General features: G+C 43.8%; 1 protein-coding gene across 5 annotated transcripts in view; it reads right to left on the bottom strand.

Annotated features, from left to right (window-relative positions):
- The window catches only part of LOC118363694 (activin receptor type-2A), a 49,352-nt gene that overhangs the window by 13,964 nt on the left and 18,842 nt on the right, over positions 1–16,546 (bottom strand). Inside the window, exons 1-4 of one of the 5 annotated variants that reach the window (XM_052488520.1) lie at positions 2,530–2,609; positions 2,058–2,265; positions 1,313–1,434; positions 133–287 (exon numbers count right to left, since the gene is read on the bottom strand). In XM_052488520.1, coding sequence (XP_052344480.1) covers positions 133–287; positions 1,313–1,434; positions 2,058–2,265; positions 2,530–2,584 — 540 coding nt within the window. In that variant the 5' untranslated portion in view covers positions 2,585–2,609. Of the gene's footprint in view, positions 1–132; positions 288–1,312; positions 1,435–2,057; positions 2,266–2,529; positions 2,610–16,546 lie in introns of those variants that run through there. The other 4 variants (XM_035744831.2, XM_035744830.2, XM_035744833.2 and 1 more) reach the window with 4 other exon arrangements.

Here is a 16,546-nt window from a genome sequence, read left to right on the forward strand (position 1 = left end):
CCATTGTTTTGCATCCGTTTTCCTTGGAAATGTTAGTGAGTCACTCCTATATCAAGATTAAAATACCAAGCAGTGAGGAGTACGTCTTCCGTTTATTCTGGACATCGCACGCACACACTCTCACACTCTTACCTGTGTTGGCACCAGGACGGGGGGGTATGCCAGCTTGTGATGACGGTACATCCAGAAGGAGAAGATGACGATGGCGGCGATGCCCATAATGGGCACCAGAGAGTACAGCAGGGTGTTGAACAGCTGAGGCTTCTGGGAAAACGGGTTGGAGGTCGCTGTGGATGGAGGACCGGGGGGCGGAGGAGAGGGCGGTAATGGGGAAGAGGGGGAAGAAAATGAGAGGGGTGGGGTACATAAAGGTGCGAGAATGGGGAGGATGGTGGAAAGAGAGGGAAGGGGGTTGGTGAGGAGGAGACAGGGAGATGGAGAGAGAATACACCTTAATACAGGTATGCAAATGTGCTTTGTTCCCCTCATATTTTCATCACGCCATACACAATGGTATCAGAAGACTAGTAGTGAAACACTCTAAAAATAGTTCCCGACACAGCTCAACACATCTGGGTCGCTTCAACAAAATCCCCTAAATAGTGAGATTAATAGTGAAATGCATTTCATGAGAACTTAAGCCAGCAGCCAAAAATAACCACCGAAACAACCAAGTGACCCAAAAAACAAATAGCTAAGTCTTACTGTGCAGTCCGCCCACTTGTCATATCACAAAGATGTAGTATTTGATGTGATCAGCCACAGCTATGTCATCACATTTCTCTGCCATCACAGTTCTCTGCCATCACAGTTCTCTGCCATCACAGTTCTCTGACATCACAGTTCTCTGCCATCACAGTTCTCTGACATCACAGTTCTCTGACATCACAGTTCTCTGACATCACAGTTCTCTGACATCACAGTTCTCTGACATCACAAACACGGCTGGATTGCATTATTGCTGCGGTTTCCCTTCCTGTGACACTGAGGTTATCTGGGGCTGGGCTTGGTGGCCCCGACGGACGACACTAGTTGCTACACTCTGACTGGGCCTAGACTCAGACAGGTCCCTACTGGCCGCCATAGAGAGGAGGACAGTGGCCAGCCTGGACACAGAGTTTCAAATTAAAGCAGTGGACCTACGGGCCCTGGTGAAGTAGAAGACCTTGTGTCTCTAGTGTGTGTTGGGGAATATGCCCCAGTGCCTCTTGGGTTAGGTTGGGTTATTCTTATTGACTGATCGTCTGTATTTGGCTGGAAAACAGACAGAGGAGGATGTGACATTACATCAGCTTCCGGTGTGTGAACTTACATGACGACTTACTTTGGACAGCCTGCGTGTCGGGGCTGTAGAGGAACTTGTCGTTACACATGTTGCCTTCGCAGCAGCAAAAGAAGACGTCCGGACTCTCTTTCGTCTCCACACATTCACTACTGCGGCAGAGAGAGAGAGAGAGAGAGAAAGACAGGAGAAGAAAGAAGAGAACACCTCTGTCACAAAGGTAGAGAGCTGAGTGCTGGCAGCCCTCCACTGAACCGATCCCCCTCTTTCTCTCACTTTTTCTCTCTGGTGAGGAAGAACTACATCTTTACAGGAAGAGACAGACAACCACTCTAACAAGCGCTGTAGTAGAAAGCCAATTTTTGCTTGATCCGAAAATGTGGTATGTGGTCAGAGACGCCGTACTTATACTTATTTTCCACCATCATTTGCAAATAAATTCATTAAAAATCCTACAATCTGTTTTTCTGGATTTTTTTCTCATTTTGTCTGTCATAGTTGAAGTGTACCTATGATGAAAATTACAGGCCTTTAATTTTTTTAAGTGGGATAACTTGCACAATTGGTGTCTGACTAAATACTTTTTTGCCCCACTGTATATGCCATTTAGCAAACACTTTTATCCAAAGTGACTGTTTTCGTGCATACATTTTCATGTATCGGAGGTCCCGGGAATCAAACCCACTATCCTGGTGCCATGCTCTACTAACTGAGCTACAGAGGACCACTAAGCCCTAAGTCTACAATCTTGCCTCAGAATAAGACACTACCTAACCTGTCATAGCAGTTGACATCGTCCAGCCAGCAGCCCTGCTTGACGATCTCGATAGTTCCCGAGGTGTTTTTCCAGGTGGCGAAGCAGTGGAGCCTCTTGTCCTTATCTCCGTAGCAAGGCTCGATGCCACTGCGGTTGGTTCGCTCCTTCTCCCAGCTAGAGTTGTAGTAAACGCACTCCTGTGTCTCCGAGCGACCCAGGATTGCACCTACAAGACAGAACAAGAGATACACAAGCAGAACGGGTCATTCACAGCCTGTATTCTACATACGGTGCATTCGGAAAGTATTCAGACCCCTTCACTTTTTCATCTCGTTACGTTAGAGCCGTATTTTAAAATTGATTAAATAAAAAATGTTCCTCATCAATCTACACACAACACCCCATAATGACATAGCAAAAACAGTTATTTTGAATTGTTAGCAATTCCTTTTAAACACAATTTTTTTTTTTTTTTAATAACAATTCAGACCTTCTGTTATGAGTCTTGAAATTGAGCTCAGGTGTATCCTGTTTCCACTGATCATCCTTGAGATGTTTCGTTGGAGTCCACCTGTGGTAAATTCAATTGATTGGACATGATTTGGAAAAGCACACACCTGTCTATATAAGGTCCCATAGTTGACAGTGCATGTCAGAGAGAAAAACAAACCATGAGGTCGAAGGAATTGTCTAGAGAGCTCCGAGACAGGATTGTGTCGAGGCACAGATCTGGGGAAGGGTAGTGAAACATTTCTGCAGCATTGAAGGTCTCCAAGAACACAATGGCCTCCATCATTATTAAATGGAAGTTTGGAACCACTAAGACTCTTCCTAGAGCTGGCCGCCCGGCCAAACTGAGCAATCGGGGGTGAAGGGCCTTGGTCAGGGAGGTGACCAAGAAACGGTGGTCACTCTGACAGAGCTCCAGAGTTCCTCTGTGGAGATGGGAGAACCTTCCAGAAGGACAACGATCTCTGCAGCACCCCAACAATTAGGCATTTAAGGTAGAGTGGCCAGACGGAAGCCACTCCTCAGTAAAAGGCCCATGACAGCCCGCTTGGAGTTTGCCAAAAGGTCCCTAAAGGACTCTCAGATCACAAGAAACAAGGTTCTCTGGTCTGATGAAACCAAGGTTTAACTATTTGGCCTGAATGCCAAGCATCACATCTTGAGGAAACTAGGCACCATCCCTACGGTGAAGCATGGTGGTGGCATCATCATGTTGTGGGGATGTTTTTCAGCTGCAGGGACTGGGAGACTAGTCAGGATCGAGGGAAAGACGAACGGAGCAAAGTACAAAGAGATCCTTGATGAAAACCTGCTCCAGAGCGCTCAGGACCTCAGACTGGTGGTGAAGGGCAATGACCCTAAGCACACAGCCAAGACAACGCAGGAGTGGCTTCGGGACAAGTCTCTGAATGTCCTTGAGTTGCTCAGCCAGAGCTCGGACTTGAACCCGATTTAACATCTCTGGCGAGACCTGAAAATAGCTGTGCAGCGACGCTCCCCATCCAATCTGACAGAGAATGGGAGAAACTCTCCAAATACAGGTGTGCCAAGCTTGTAGGGTCATACCCAAGAAGATTCAAGGCTGTAATCGCTGCCAAAGGTGCTTGAACAAAATACTGAGTAAAGGGTCTGAATATTTATGTAAAGTTGATATTTCAGTTTTTTTATTTTCTAAAAAACTGTTTTTTTGCTTTGTAATTATGCTGTATTGTGTGAAGATGTATATATATATTTAAATAAATGTTAGAATAAGGCTGTAACATAACAAAATGTGGTAAAAGACAAATGGGTCTGAATGCACTGTACAACACTGGCTAACAGAGCTCATAACAGGGCAGCAATTGCCTCAACTAGTGTTCATTCATATCATTTGTTCAGTTCACTGGACAGTAGTGTATGGATGTCAAATAGGTCTGCTTTTACTATCGGACTGATTGATTAACTGACGGAGGCCAAATGTGGCATTCTGGTTACAGCCTACGTGTCCTTAAAAGACACAGACAGAAGCAGTGCACACACAGGAAAACAACATGTGCATTTTCAAATAGAACAGCTAGGCTATTGATGTGTACAGCAGCTTCCATGTAACTGAGGTATGGGTCTAACTTTAGCTACGTCATGTATTTTTCAGCAGGGCACTGACTGAATCAGTCAGGCTGAAATAAAAGGGCTACAGAAGTCAAGTGCTTTTGGCCAGAGTCGGGCTGCAGCGGTAGGTCGTTTTAAACTAGAACGTAAACAGTATCCAGGCTGAGGGCACTCTCTACCAAAATGGTGGTGGATAAGGTGAGTTCCCCCCTTTACTATGTAAAGCGCTTTGGGTACCTCAGTTGGTAGAACGGCGCTATATAAATCCAATCCTCACCTTTGCTGTGCATTGCACTTGCCTCACACAGTTAGAGAACTGCACACACAGGGAGGGCCAAAGCCCAGCAATAATCATTAAGGAATGAGCTTCGCCCCTGATGCATGGGGGATTTGTTAATTCGATTTATAAAATGGTCAAAAAAAGATAATCCCATACAAACAGACCTCAGTTATCACCTATTAAACAGGTGAAACAATTGTCCCAGCGGGTAAGAGAAGGAGTACTGCTCTCAATGCTCTGTCCTACTGCTCTCAATGCTCTGTCCTACTGCTCTCAATGCTCTGTCCTACTGCTCTCAATGCTCTGTCCTACTGCTCTCAATGCTCGGTCCTACTGCTCTCAATGCTCTGTCCTACTGCTCTCAATGCTCTGTCCTACTGCTCTCAATGCTCTGTCCTACTGCTCACAATGCTCTGTCCTACTGCTCTCAATGCTCGGTCCTACTGCTCTCAATGCTCGGTCCTACTGCTCTCAATGCTCGGTCCTACTGCTCTCAATGCTCTGTCCTACTGCTCTCAATGCTCGGTCCTACTGCTCTCAATGCTCGGGCCTACTGCTCTCAATGCTCTGTCCTACTGCTCTCAATGCTCGGTCCTACTGCTCTCAATGCTCGGTCCTACTGCTCTCAATGCTCGGTCCTACTGCTCTCAATGCTCGGTCCTACTGCTCTCAATGCTCGGGCCTACTGCTCTCAATGCTCTGTCCTACTGCTCTCAATGCTCTGTCCTACTGCTCTCAATGCTCTGTCCTACTGCTCTCAATGCTCTGTCCTACTGCTCTCAATGCTCGGTCCTACTGCTCTCAATGCTCTGTCCTACTACTCTAAGCTACCATTATTCCAGTAGGAATCCTCTAATTCCCACCTCACAAACCTGAGAAGACCCATGTTCGGGAACCAGAATCCCAGCCCTCTTTCCCTTGGCTTGGGTTGGCCCAGCCTGAAACTGACCCGGCCCTGGTCCTCCTGCCACCTCAGCTTGCTCTGGTTGGTTCTCTCACTCAGGAGCTAAGAACAGCTCTGGCAGTGGGCTGTGCTGCTCTGTGCCCAGGCTGTAGTAGGGCCGTTCTTATCCCCTGGTATCTCAAACCCGGGCTCGGCTTGGCAGACCTGGGCTCAACAGCACCACGTCACTGCCTCAGTCACAGCCTGCCAGGGCTGCTGTGTGTGGGTGGGAGGCAATGCTGGGAATCAGATGCAGGTGGTTCTCTCTTCCTGTATTCAAGAATATGCTGTTTTATGGAAGCCTTTGGGCAATTCCATGGTAACGGAATTACGCTTTGACTCAGTTTTCAATTAAAATGTATGCTAAACATAAACCATTGATTTCAAAGTTTAACAAACCATACAACTCCATGCACAAGGTCTACATTTAACAATTTCCACAAATTGTCACAAAAACGAATTACTGTTAATAATGATACAAACATTGCTAAGATAATGAAGGTAAAAAATACCCCTCTGTTAATGCAGGTTTTCCAAAAACTCTTAATTATCTGCTCCGAATTAAGATTGAAAAATGTCTGCAGAAAGAAAATGGTGTCAGCTATGACATGACACCAATTTATTTTGGTTATGGAACTACGGTAGGTAGTAAGTGGATTTACATCTGGTAACGGAATTACGAGAGAGAGAGAGAAAGGCAGAGAGGGAGATTGTCCAGACGGTTTTCACAGTCTTGCTTTGACCACCAGACAACAGGAAAAAACTGTTATGAGCTGAACATAACAGTATGGCAGTGGAAGGGAGAACAGTAGCAGGTGACCAAACTGTGGTTTGTGGCTACTTTGATTTCTATAAATTCTGCTACTTGATTTGGTAACAAAATGGCCAATTTTAATCACAACCTAATAATGAATAAACAAACTTGTATGCAGGTAAAACACTAAACTACTTGGTAGGTCTACCCTTCTTTATCCGCCCTCTTCACGAGAGAGATAGAGAAATGAGAAAATATCTTAAAAACAGGTCCAATGCAGATGTTTTTAACTCAATATCAAATCATTTCTGGGTAACAATTACAGTGCCTTCAGAAAGTATTCATACTCCTAGACTTTCCCCACATGTTGTTGTGTTGTTACAGCCTGAATTCAAAATGTATTAAAGTGAGATTGTGTCACTGCCCTACACACAATACCCCATTATGTCAAAGTGGAATTATGTTTTTCTAAATGCGTACAAATTAATACAAAATGAAAAGCTGAAATGTCTTTCGTCAATAAGTATTCAACCCCTTTGCTATGGCAAGCCTAAATCAGTTCAAGAGTAACAATGTGCTTGACAAGTAACAATACGTTGTATGTACTCACTGTGTGCAATAATAGTGTTTAACATTATTTTTTAATGACTACCTCATCTCTGTACCCCACAAATACAGATAATTGTCAGGTTCCTCAGTCAAGCAGTGAATTTCAAAAGGAGGGCACCTAATTGGTAGATTAATAAAAAAGACACTCAAATATCGCTTTGAGCATGGTGAAGTTATTACACTTTGGATGGTGTATCACCCAGTCACTACAAAAATACAGGTGTCCTTCCTAATGCAGTTGCTGGAGAGAAAGGAAACCGCTCAGGGATTTCACCATCAGGCCAACGATGACTTTAACATCTCTGGCAAGACTTGAAAATGGCTGTCTAGCAATGATCAACAACCAACTTGACAGAGTTTGAAGAAGTTTTAAAATAATAATGTTAAAATATATCGTAAAATCCAGGTGTGCAAAGCTCTTAGGTACTTACCCAGAAAGACTCACAGTTGTAATTGCTGCCAAAAGTGATTCAAACATGTATTGACTCAGGGGTGTCAATACTTATGTATACTATATATTTCTGTATTTAATTTAATACATTTGCAAACATTTCTAAAAACATTGTTTTCAATTTGTCATTATGGGGTATTGTGTGTAAAAAAACAAAAATAATCCATTTTGAATTCAGGATGTAACAACAAAAGGTGGAATAAGTCAAGGGGTATGAATACTTTCTTGAATACTTTCTGAAGGCACCTTACTGTGATTGTTTTGTTTTCTAGTAAAATGGTAATAAAAAGAGGTCCTCAGCAAAGAGAAATGTCTCAAGCAACAATTTTGCTAGGACTGCCTGAGTGGTTTGAGTGGAGGGGGGGCGTGCTGTTCTTGGCAGAGAGGTTTGGAACTTTCTTATTAGCCTATTAACTAATTTAACACATGGTGATGTCACAATGGAAGGACAAAACTCCACCCCACCAAAACAGCAGTCTTTTCAAACGCTCTTACACTAGAAGGGACTTTTACACAATTCGAAAATATTATTCCAACCTCAGTGTGGAAATATAAATAAAACACAGGGAAATCTAATTTTCGACTGCACTGCCTTTAACCTCTACAGGATGAGTGTCTCTAAACCGGGATGGTTGTTGCTAACATGCGCTAATGTGACTAGAATGACGTTGTAACCAACAGCCAACCTTCCGGGACATAGACATGTCTTATATGGGCAGAAAGCTTAAATTCTTGATAATCTAACTGCAGTGTTCAATTTACAGTAGCTATTACAGTGAAAAGATACCATGCCATTGTTTGAGGAGAGTGCACAACAAAACACGTATCATGGCAATTGGTTTGATACACTCACCTCTGAACGTAAATAATGAACATACATTCGGTAATCTTGCTCTGATTTGTCATCCTGAGGGTCCCAGAGATAAAATGTAGCATAGTTTTGTTTGATCAAATCTATTTTTATATTCAAATGTAGGAACTGGCTTCTACAGTTTGAACCCCTGCTGTCTCAGTTCGATTTGGGTATGTCATTTTAGGCGGAAATTGAAAAAAAAGGGTAGGATCGTTAAGAGGTTTAAGTAACGGAATTGGCAATGCAATGTTTTTTAAACTTAGGAGGCAAATCGTTTATTTTGATATTAGTTGGCAGTGGTCTTTACTTCAACATGATTGTGTTTTGATGTATTTCTAATAGCTAACTATTTTCTGGTAGATGTCTTCCATTGGTGGAAAAAGTACCCAATTGTCATACTTGAGTAAAAGTAAAGATACTTAAATAGAAAATGACTCAAGTAAAAGTAACCCAGTACAATTCTACTTGAGTAAAAGTCTAAAAGTATTTGGTTTTAAATATAAGTATCGAAAGAAATGTAAAATTCCTTACATTAAGAAAACCAGACGGCACCATTTTCTATTTATTTAATTTAATTTAAGGATAGCCAGGGTTACACTCCAACAGTCAAACATAATTTACAAACATAGCTTGTATTTAGTGAGTCCGCTAGATCAGAGACAGTAGAGATGACCAGGGATGTTCTCTTGATAAGTGTGTGAATTAGACCATTTCGCTTTTCTGCTAAGCGTTCAAAATGTAACAGGTACTTTTGGGTGTCAGGGAAAATGTATGGGGTAAAAAGTACATCATTTTCTTTAGGAATGTAGTAAAAGTTGTCAAAAAATATAAATAGCAAAGTAGTACTCAAAAGTATTTTAACTTAAGTACTTTACACCACTGATGTCGTCAATGACTCCTATTCCATCCGTTTGACCAGAAATCAAAGCCTTTTCTTACTCCACATTTTTAGAATTGAAAATGCTTGAAAAATCCACAAATGCCTCAACTTCTCAAATATAGACTAGCTTTCATTTTTACACCCAATTTGTCATCCTCCTATGAACTTCTCATCGGTGCTCATGGGTCCTTTTAGATGGAAATACCCCTTTACATAAATTAGCCTATGTAGCTCAACAGTACAAACTAAACAATATTGCACACAATGTTCCTGTGTCTAAGTTGACTAAGTTGAACACTAGACTATTGAACAGAATGAAATGGAAGCAAAATACTTCCAAAAGAAAAGCTCAATCAATCTTCTGACTCGATCGCTAGTTACTGCTCCTTCAGATACCAATCAGGGTGAGTGCATAGCATAGCCCACACAAAGTGGCAGATATGCCTGATGAACATTCCCTCCCACACAACAGCACTGTGTCCCAAATGGCACCCTATTCCATACATAATGCACTATTTTTGACCAGTGCCTCTGGTCAAATGTACTGCACTATGTAGGGAATATGATGCCATTTGGGACACAGTTTAGTTTTACGGTACGGAACAACTCTTTATTTTTCAACACTTTTGATGTTGTTCTAACAATGATTTATTTGTTTGCAGAGAGATATTATATGGGTGAGAGTGAGAAACTTCTCAGAAACATCTTAAAGCATTTCAGATTGAGCCATATGTTGTAGTGATATGTGGGATTCAGGTTAAACTCTGGATTAAATAAATTATGGGTGGATGTTTGTAGCGTCATACTGCAATGAGGATTTCTGGGTAGGTGTGGGTATGAATAAATATTCAACAGAATAAACAGCCGCAATAAAATAAACAGCCTGAAAACAAACCAAAAAGCTTATAAACCTAATATCAAGATATTGTTCAGAAGAACTAAAAAATGACTGCAGTCCAGGCTCACTGCTTAAAACCAAACAATTCCTAACCACAAGCCTCTGTTAAACAGAACAGACACGTGTGACATGTTTTCAATGAAAGTAGTTCATCCTTCTGTTTAACAAAAGTAATCCGCTGGAATTAATGTAATCCACAAAGCATGTAACAAAATAGTCGCAACACTTTGCGAAACTAGTCTGGAGGAACCATATGGTTTCAAGCCCCATCATAATCGGAGCTGTTTTTTTGTGGTTAGCCAAAACAACACTCAAGAGCCAGGCATTCAGACTTAACAAAAACACTCCTCACCACAGGTTTACAATGAGCTAACCCGAAAACTTCTGTCAACTCATGATCCCTTGTTAGAAGAAACTGCAGTTGTGGTGTTAAGATAACACAATGTCGGAGGAAATGTCAATATACAGAGGTCTTTGTGCTACAGAAGACATGGTGGTATAGTCATGCACCGATTACATTTTTGTCCGATATCGATATTTTCCGTGCCAAAAAAACGATACTGATAACCGATATTTACAATTTTAGTAGCCTTTTAAGCATTCTAGTACAGTTAAATAGTTAACACACACACATGGATGCAGCGGTCTCAGACACTGCATCTCAGTGCAAGAGGCGTCACTACAGTCCCTGGTTCATATCGAGGCTGTATCACTTCCGGCCGTGATTGGGAGTCCCATAGGGCGGCACACAATTGGCCCAGCGTCGTCCAGGTTTGGCCGGGGTAGGCAGTCATTTTAAAAAAGAATGTTCTTAACTGACTTGCCTAGTTAAATAAAGTATACAAACACACACATTTTTTGGGTCATTTACATATTCCCCCAATTCCAGTAAAACATAATCAAAACCTATTTCTTTCATTTACTTGCTGTGTTGTTTCGTTGTTTATTTGTTCAGTCGTTTCATTCTCAGTCAGGATTTCAGCAAAAACTCAGCAAAAAAAGAAACGTCCCTTTTTCAGGACCCTGTCTTTCAAAAGATAATTCGTAAAAATCCAAACTTCACAGATCTTCATTGTAAAGGGTTTAAACACTCTTTCCCATGCTTGTTCAATGAACCATAAACAATTAATGAACATGCACCTGTGGAACGTTCATTAAGACACTAACAGCTTACAGACGGTAGGCAATAAATGGCACAGTTATGAAAACTTAGGACACCAGAGGCCTTTCTACTGACACTTGTGAACGTGCCTTAGGCATGCTGCAAGGAGGCATGAGGATTGCAGATGTGGCCAGGGCAATAAATTGCAATGTCCGTACTGAGAGAGGCCTAAGACAGTGCTACAGGGAGACAGGGCGGGCAGCTGATCGTCGCAGTGGCTGACCACGTGTAACAACACCTGCACAGGATCGGTACATCCAAACATTACACCTGCAGGACAGGTACAGGATGGCAACAACAACTGCCTAAGTTACACCAGGAATGCACAATCCCTCCATCAGTGCACAAACTGTCCACAATAGGCTGAGCGAGACTGGACTGGGGGCTTGTAGACCTATTGTAAGGCAGGTCCTCCCCAGACATCACCGGCAACAACGTCGCCTATGGGCACAAACCCACCGTCGCTGGACCAGACAGGTCTGGCAAAAAGTGCTCTTCACTGACGAGTCGCAGTTTTTGTCTCACCAGGGGTGATGATCAGATTGGTGTTTATCGTTGAAGGAATGAGCATTACACGGAGGCCTGTACTCTGGACGGGGGATCGATTTGGAGGTGGAGGGTCCGTCATGGTCTGGGGCGGTGTGTCACAGCATCATCGGACTGAGCTTGCTGTCATTGCAGGCAATCTCAACGCTGTGCGTTACAGAGAAGACATCCTCCTCCCTCATGTGGTACCCTTCCTGCAGGCTCATCCTGACATGACCCTCCAGCTTGACAATGCCACCAGCCATACTGCTAGTTCTGTGTGTGATTTTCTGCAAGACAGGAATGTCAGTCTTCTGCCATGGCCAGCGGAGAACCCAGATCTCAATCCCATTGAGCACATCTGGGACCTGTTGGATCAGAGGGTGGGGGCAGGGCCATTCCCCCCAGAAATGTCCAGGAACTTGCAGGTACCTTGGTGGAAGAGTGGGGTAACATCTCACAGCAAGAACTGGCAAATCTGGTGCAGTACATGAGGAGATGCACTGCATTACATAATGCAGCTGGTGGCCACACAAGCTACTGACTGTTACTTTTGATTTGACCCCCCATTTGTTCAGGGATACATTATTCTATTTATGTTAGTCACATATCTGTGGAACTTGTTCAGTTTATGTCTCAGTTGTTGAATCTTATGTTCATACAAATATTTACACATGTTAACTTTGCTGAAAATAAATGAGGTTGACAGTGAGAGGACATTTTTTGTTGTTGTTTTTGCTGAGTTTACATGTAAAGCAGTAAAGTTTCAGCTCTGTCTGTCTGTGGCCTCACTTCCTTGGTGCGCACTCTCACTGTGTCCATTTCCATCATGTCCAGCTGTGTACGTAACATTTCACGTAAACCCTGTTTCTTGTCTGCATCGAAGTAGTGGTCATTGTACATAGCGTCGAGGCGACACAGTAAAGAGAGAATGCCACTGAATCGCTTTGTTGAGCAGGCATTTCAATGCCACGAGAGGGTATTCACATCTGCTGCAGGCGCAGTTGACAAGCTTATTTATTGAGTCTGTTGTTTGAATGGAGCTAGCTAGTGTGATCATGTTTCAAACATGTTCTCAAATGCCATTGAAATGGCAGCAGAGGTATGACAACCAGCACATTCATGAGCATGCACTTACGACTTTCCTCAGTACAAAATCCTCGACAACCCACTGTGCTGTCAGACTCAGCATGCTCATGGGGTTGATATCGCTGGTCCAAATGTCAGTCGTGAAGCTAATAGCAGTGACGCAAAGTAAAAACATTTTTTTGTCGGAGTGACGCTATTACTGTGTAACTCCGGTAGGGCAAAATCTGAAAAATAGCACATTTGGTAGTGTGTACTGGTGCGTGACCAGTTGGCGAAAGCAAACATCACCCACAACAGAGAAAGATTGACTGTCAAAGGCAATGAATTCCATTATATTGTTCATGGATTTCGCCGCCTTTGAGTTGTCTCGCTGAAATGTTATTACTCTTTCAAATGACTGCTCGACTTGTTGACTGCTCGATCCACACAGCAGCCATTGTGGGATAGGTTAGGAATGCAGTGTTGCACATGTAGTGCTACATGTTACGTGGTGTCATTAGGCCATGTACCGACGTTATATAGGTATGCACGTCAGCTTTGACATCAGTTTTCCACATCGGCATTAAACTAGACATCGGGCCGATTCCGATAAGGTTACCGATATATCGTGCATCACAAGTGGTACTACTAATGTACATAGAGAGCAGTGCTGCTCACAGCAAAACTTAGTCTGATTTGCCCCCTGCTCAGAGTGTAGCCGATCTCTCACTCTGCCCTGAGTGCCCTCCATTTCTAGCTTAGAGAACATCTTTGTCCTTAGATGTACTGAAACATGCCCACAGTATAAGCATCAACTAAGTTTAAGGGAATATTAATTGGCTACTTTCAGTACAAGCAAATGCAAAGTGAACATTGCCCACCAGACGACCTCCCATTCCCCACTCAACCTAAATGAAATCAAATGTTGTGGTTTAGACAGGGCCATTGCCTTTTATGTACAGTAGACTGACTGACTGACTGGCAGGCTGGTGGACTGCAGTACAGGGAGTGAGTCTGGACTTGGCAGCCTCACCAAAGGCTCCCCGACTCCCTGCCTGCCTGACTTGCTGCCTGTCCAGAAGCCAAAAGGTGATGCTGGGACTGAGAAGGTAATCATACGAGCTTGAGGCCCGGAGCATTTAAGAGCTAAAGGGCTCCGCTCAGTCCAGTGGCTCCCCTGGAGGTCAGGGCCCTTGGGCAGGTGTCCAGTCGGTATTCGGCCATGATTAATACAAGTTTGTATAGCTGGCTAGATTAACTACCAATCTAAAATTGTTAGCTGACATGGCTAATTGAGTGACTGTCAGTGACTGACATAACAAGAGAAAAACTGCTGATACACAACCGCATTTCGAAATTGCATTTTGTGTATTATATTATTCTTACTCTCAACAGTAAGTTGAGACCCAGACTGAGTTCCTTAACCCTCCAGAAATGTCACTTACGTCTGGAACCGGCCCTGCATGGGGGACCTCCTGCACTGCCATGTGTGTGTAAACCAAACTATTCATTAAAGACTTGGCATAGTTATAGCAGAGGGTGGAATTGCTCATGCTGTTGATTTAATAAAAAATTACAAGAATATTAAATTGACAAAGACACAGAGCAAATATCCTAATGGATAATGATTATTGACGATTCGCTTGTTGATTTTGAGAGATAGGCCTACAGAACGCAAATAAACTCTACACAGAATTGCTTCAAGCTGGGTGCATCTTTACCCTTAAAAAAACAATCCCTGTTCTCGTGATGATGCCCAGTGCCAAGATGGAGTGAAAGGGAATTCATTTGAGAAACCTCCAGAGTGAGTAATTACTTCAGTTGCTCCCCGAGTACAACATTACACCAGCCTTTACAATGGACTGATTTCAGGGGCCACTCCAGGATAAACTGGAGTGAAGAATGTATTTTTTTGTTTTGTTTTTAAATGTACTTTTAACCCCTTTTCTACCGAATTTTGTGATATCCAATTGGTAGTTACAGTCTTGTCCCATTGCTGCAACTCCCGTACGGACTCGGGAGAGGCGAACGTTGAGAGCCATGCGTCCTCCGAAACACGACCCTGACAAGCCACACTGCTTCTTGACACAATGCTTGCTTAACCCGGAAGCCAGCCGCACCAACGTGTCAGAGGAAACACCTTACAACTGGTGACCGAAGTTAGCGTGCATGCTCCCGGCCTGCCACAAGGAGTCCCTAGAGTGCGATGGGACAAGGACATCCGGCCAAATCCTCCCCTAACCCAGACGACGCTGGGCCAATTGTGCGCCGCCTCATGGGTCTCCCGGTCGGCGCCGGCTGCAACACAGCCCGGGATCGAACACAGGTCTGTATTGACACCTCAAGCACTGCGATGCTGCTAGCATAGAGGAATGGCAAGACGTTAAACGGTAATGCTTTTACAACAGCACTGGAGCGAGCCAAAGGCAAGAGTGCAGAGGTCTTACGAGACTTAAGAACTGGCTTTGTGAGGAGAGTAGTGGACATGGGTTAAGAATGAACATGTTCAGTATCCTACCTCCCCGTTTCACTCAGTTTCTTTGGATTGTGTTCTACCGTTTTGTTCCTACTGAATACACCCCAGGTTCTCTGCAGTTGGGTCCAGGAGCAGCTTTAACCTCACCTACTACAACTTTCTAGCTGGAAAAGTGACTTGTTTCAGTCTGTCAAACTGAAAAATTGGGGCAATTACAGCCAGCTGCTTGTCTGACTGGAGGCACAGCAGCTGCCGAGGCTCGTAGCTGATACGTAGGAAGCGGCGCAATTGGCACCCTTTTCCTATATAGCGCACTACTTTTGACCAGGCCCCATTAGAACTGCATGGTGAAACACTGCTTACTTCGGCAAAGCTGAGATCCTACGGAGTCAGCACTAATTGTAATGACATATAGCCTGATGTTTATTTTTCCAGGACCCTTATGCTTTCATGTGACGTTATAAAAACCCTTTACGTCAGGCATTTTAGGGTTCAGTTCAGATAAATAAAGCAGCGTCAAGAAAGCAGAGTGTCAGACGCCTGAAGAAATTGGTTTTCATTCTCTTCTTGGCTATGTCGAGAGTACCGGGGCATCATATTACAACACCAACAACAACTGTCAGGAAAAGATATGGGGTGAGAGAGGGGTCCCTTAAACAGCTAACAGCTCTACTGACACCGGGGAGTGTTCAACTTCTAGAACCACTTGTTACTACTCAGTTACACTCAGTTGACTCCTTCAACCCACTAACTGTATTGCACAATTAGAACCAACTTGAGTATGAAGATGCAGCGTTTACTGATTAAGAAAAACCTTTGGTTCTGTTCTATATGCATTACAGATCTACTCATCTCTCACCACAACCGCTGTGGGGGACCCTGAGTCTGCCGATCGAGACGGCAGATATACCTACTATATCCTGGACATTGCACCCACTGAATAACATGCCCGTGTTCTGCCATGATCAACGACATAGGAGGAGCTATGGAAAAACACTGGGCCTGGTTTCTCTCTCTGTGATGTGGCTGAGGGACAGGAGTGGCTAGCTATACAGCTGCAGTGTAGGGTTGCTGCTGACTATCAGCCAGCTTGCATTATGCAATGAGTAGAGAGACAGGAGACTCACTGCAGGCGGAATCATATGGTTGTGCACCCTGATGACACACACACACACACACACACACACACACACACACACACACACACACACACACACACACACACACACACACACACACACACACACACACACACACACACACACACACACACACACACACACACACACACACACGGCCCCTATGCGGCTGGTTTCCTGGGATTGGGTTACAGTTATATAATATACAGTAGAAGTGCCACTGTAGCCCATCGGGAGGAATATTGCTCTCCACTCTGCCTGCCTGGTGTAATCACTTTACTGTGACAGGGTGAGGGATGCTGGACCCTTGGAATCAGCCACTTATGGCCAAATGTCGAGCAGCATCTCTAGTGACTGTTAAGAAGCAACTAA

This window comes from Oncorhynchus keta, chromosome 30 (genome assembly GCF_023373465.1).
Source record: "Oncorhynchus keta strain PuntledgeMale-10-30-2019 chromosome 30, Oket_V2, whole genome shotgun sequence".
In the NCBI taxonomy this organism is placed as follows: Eukaryota; Metazoa; Chordata; class Actinopteri; order Salmoniformes; family Salmonidae; genus Oncorhynchus; species Oncorhynchus keta.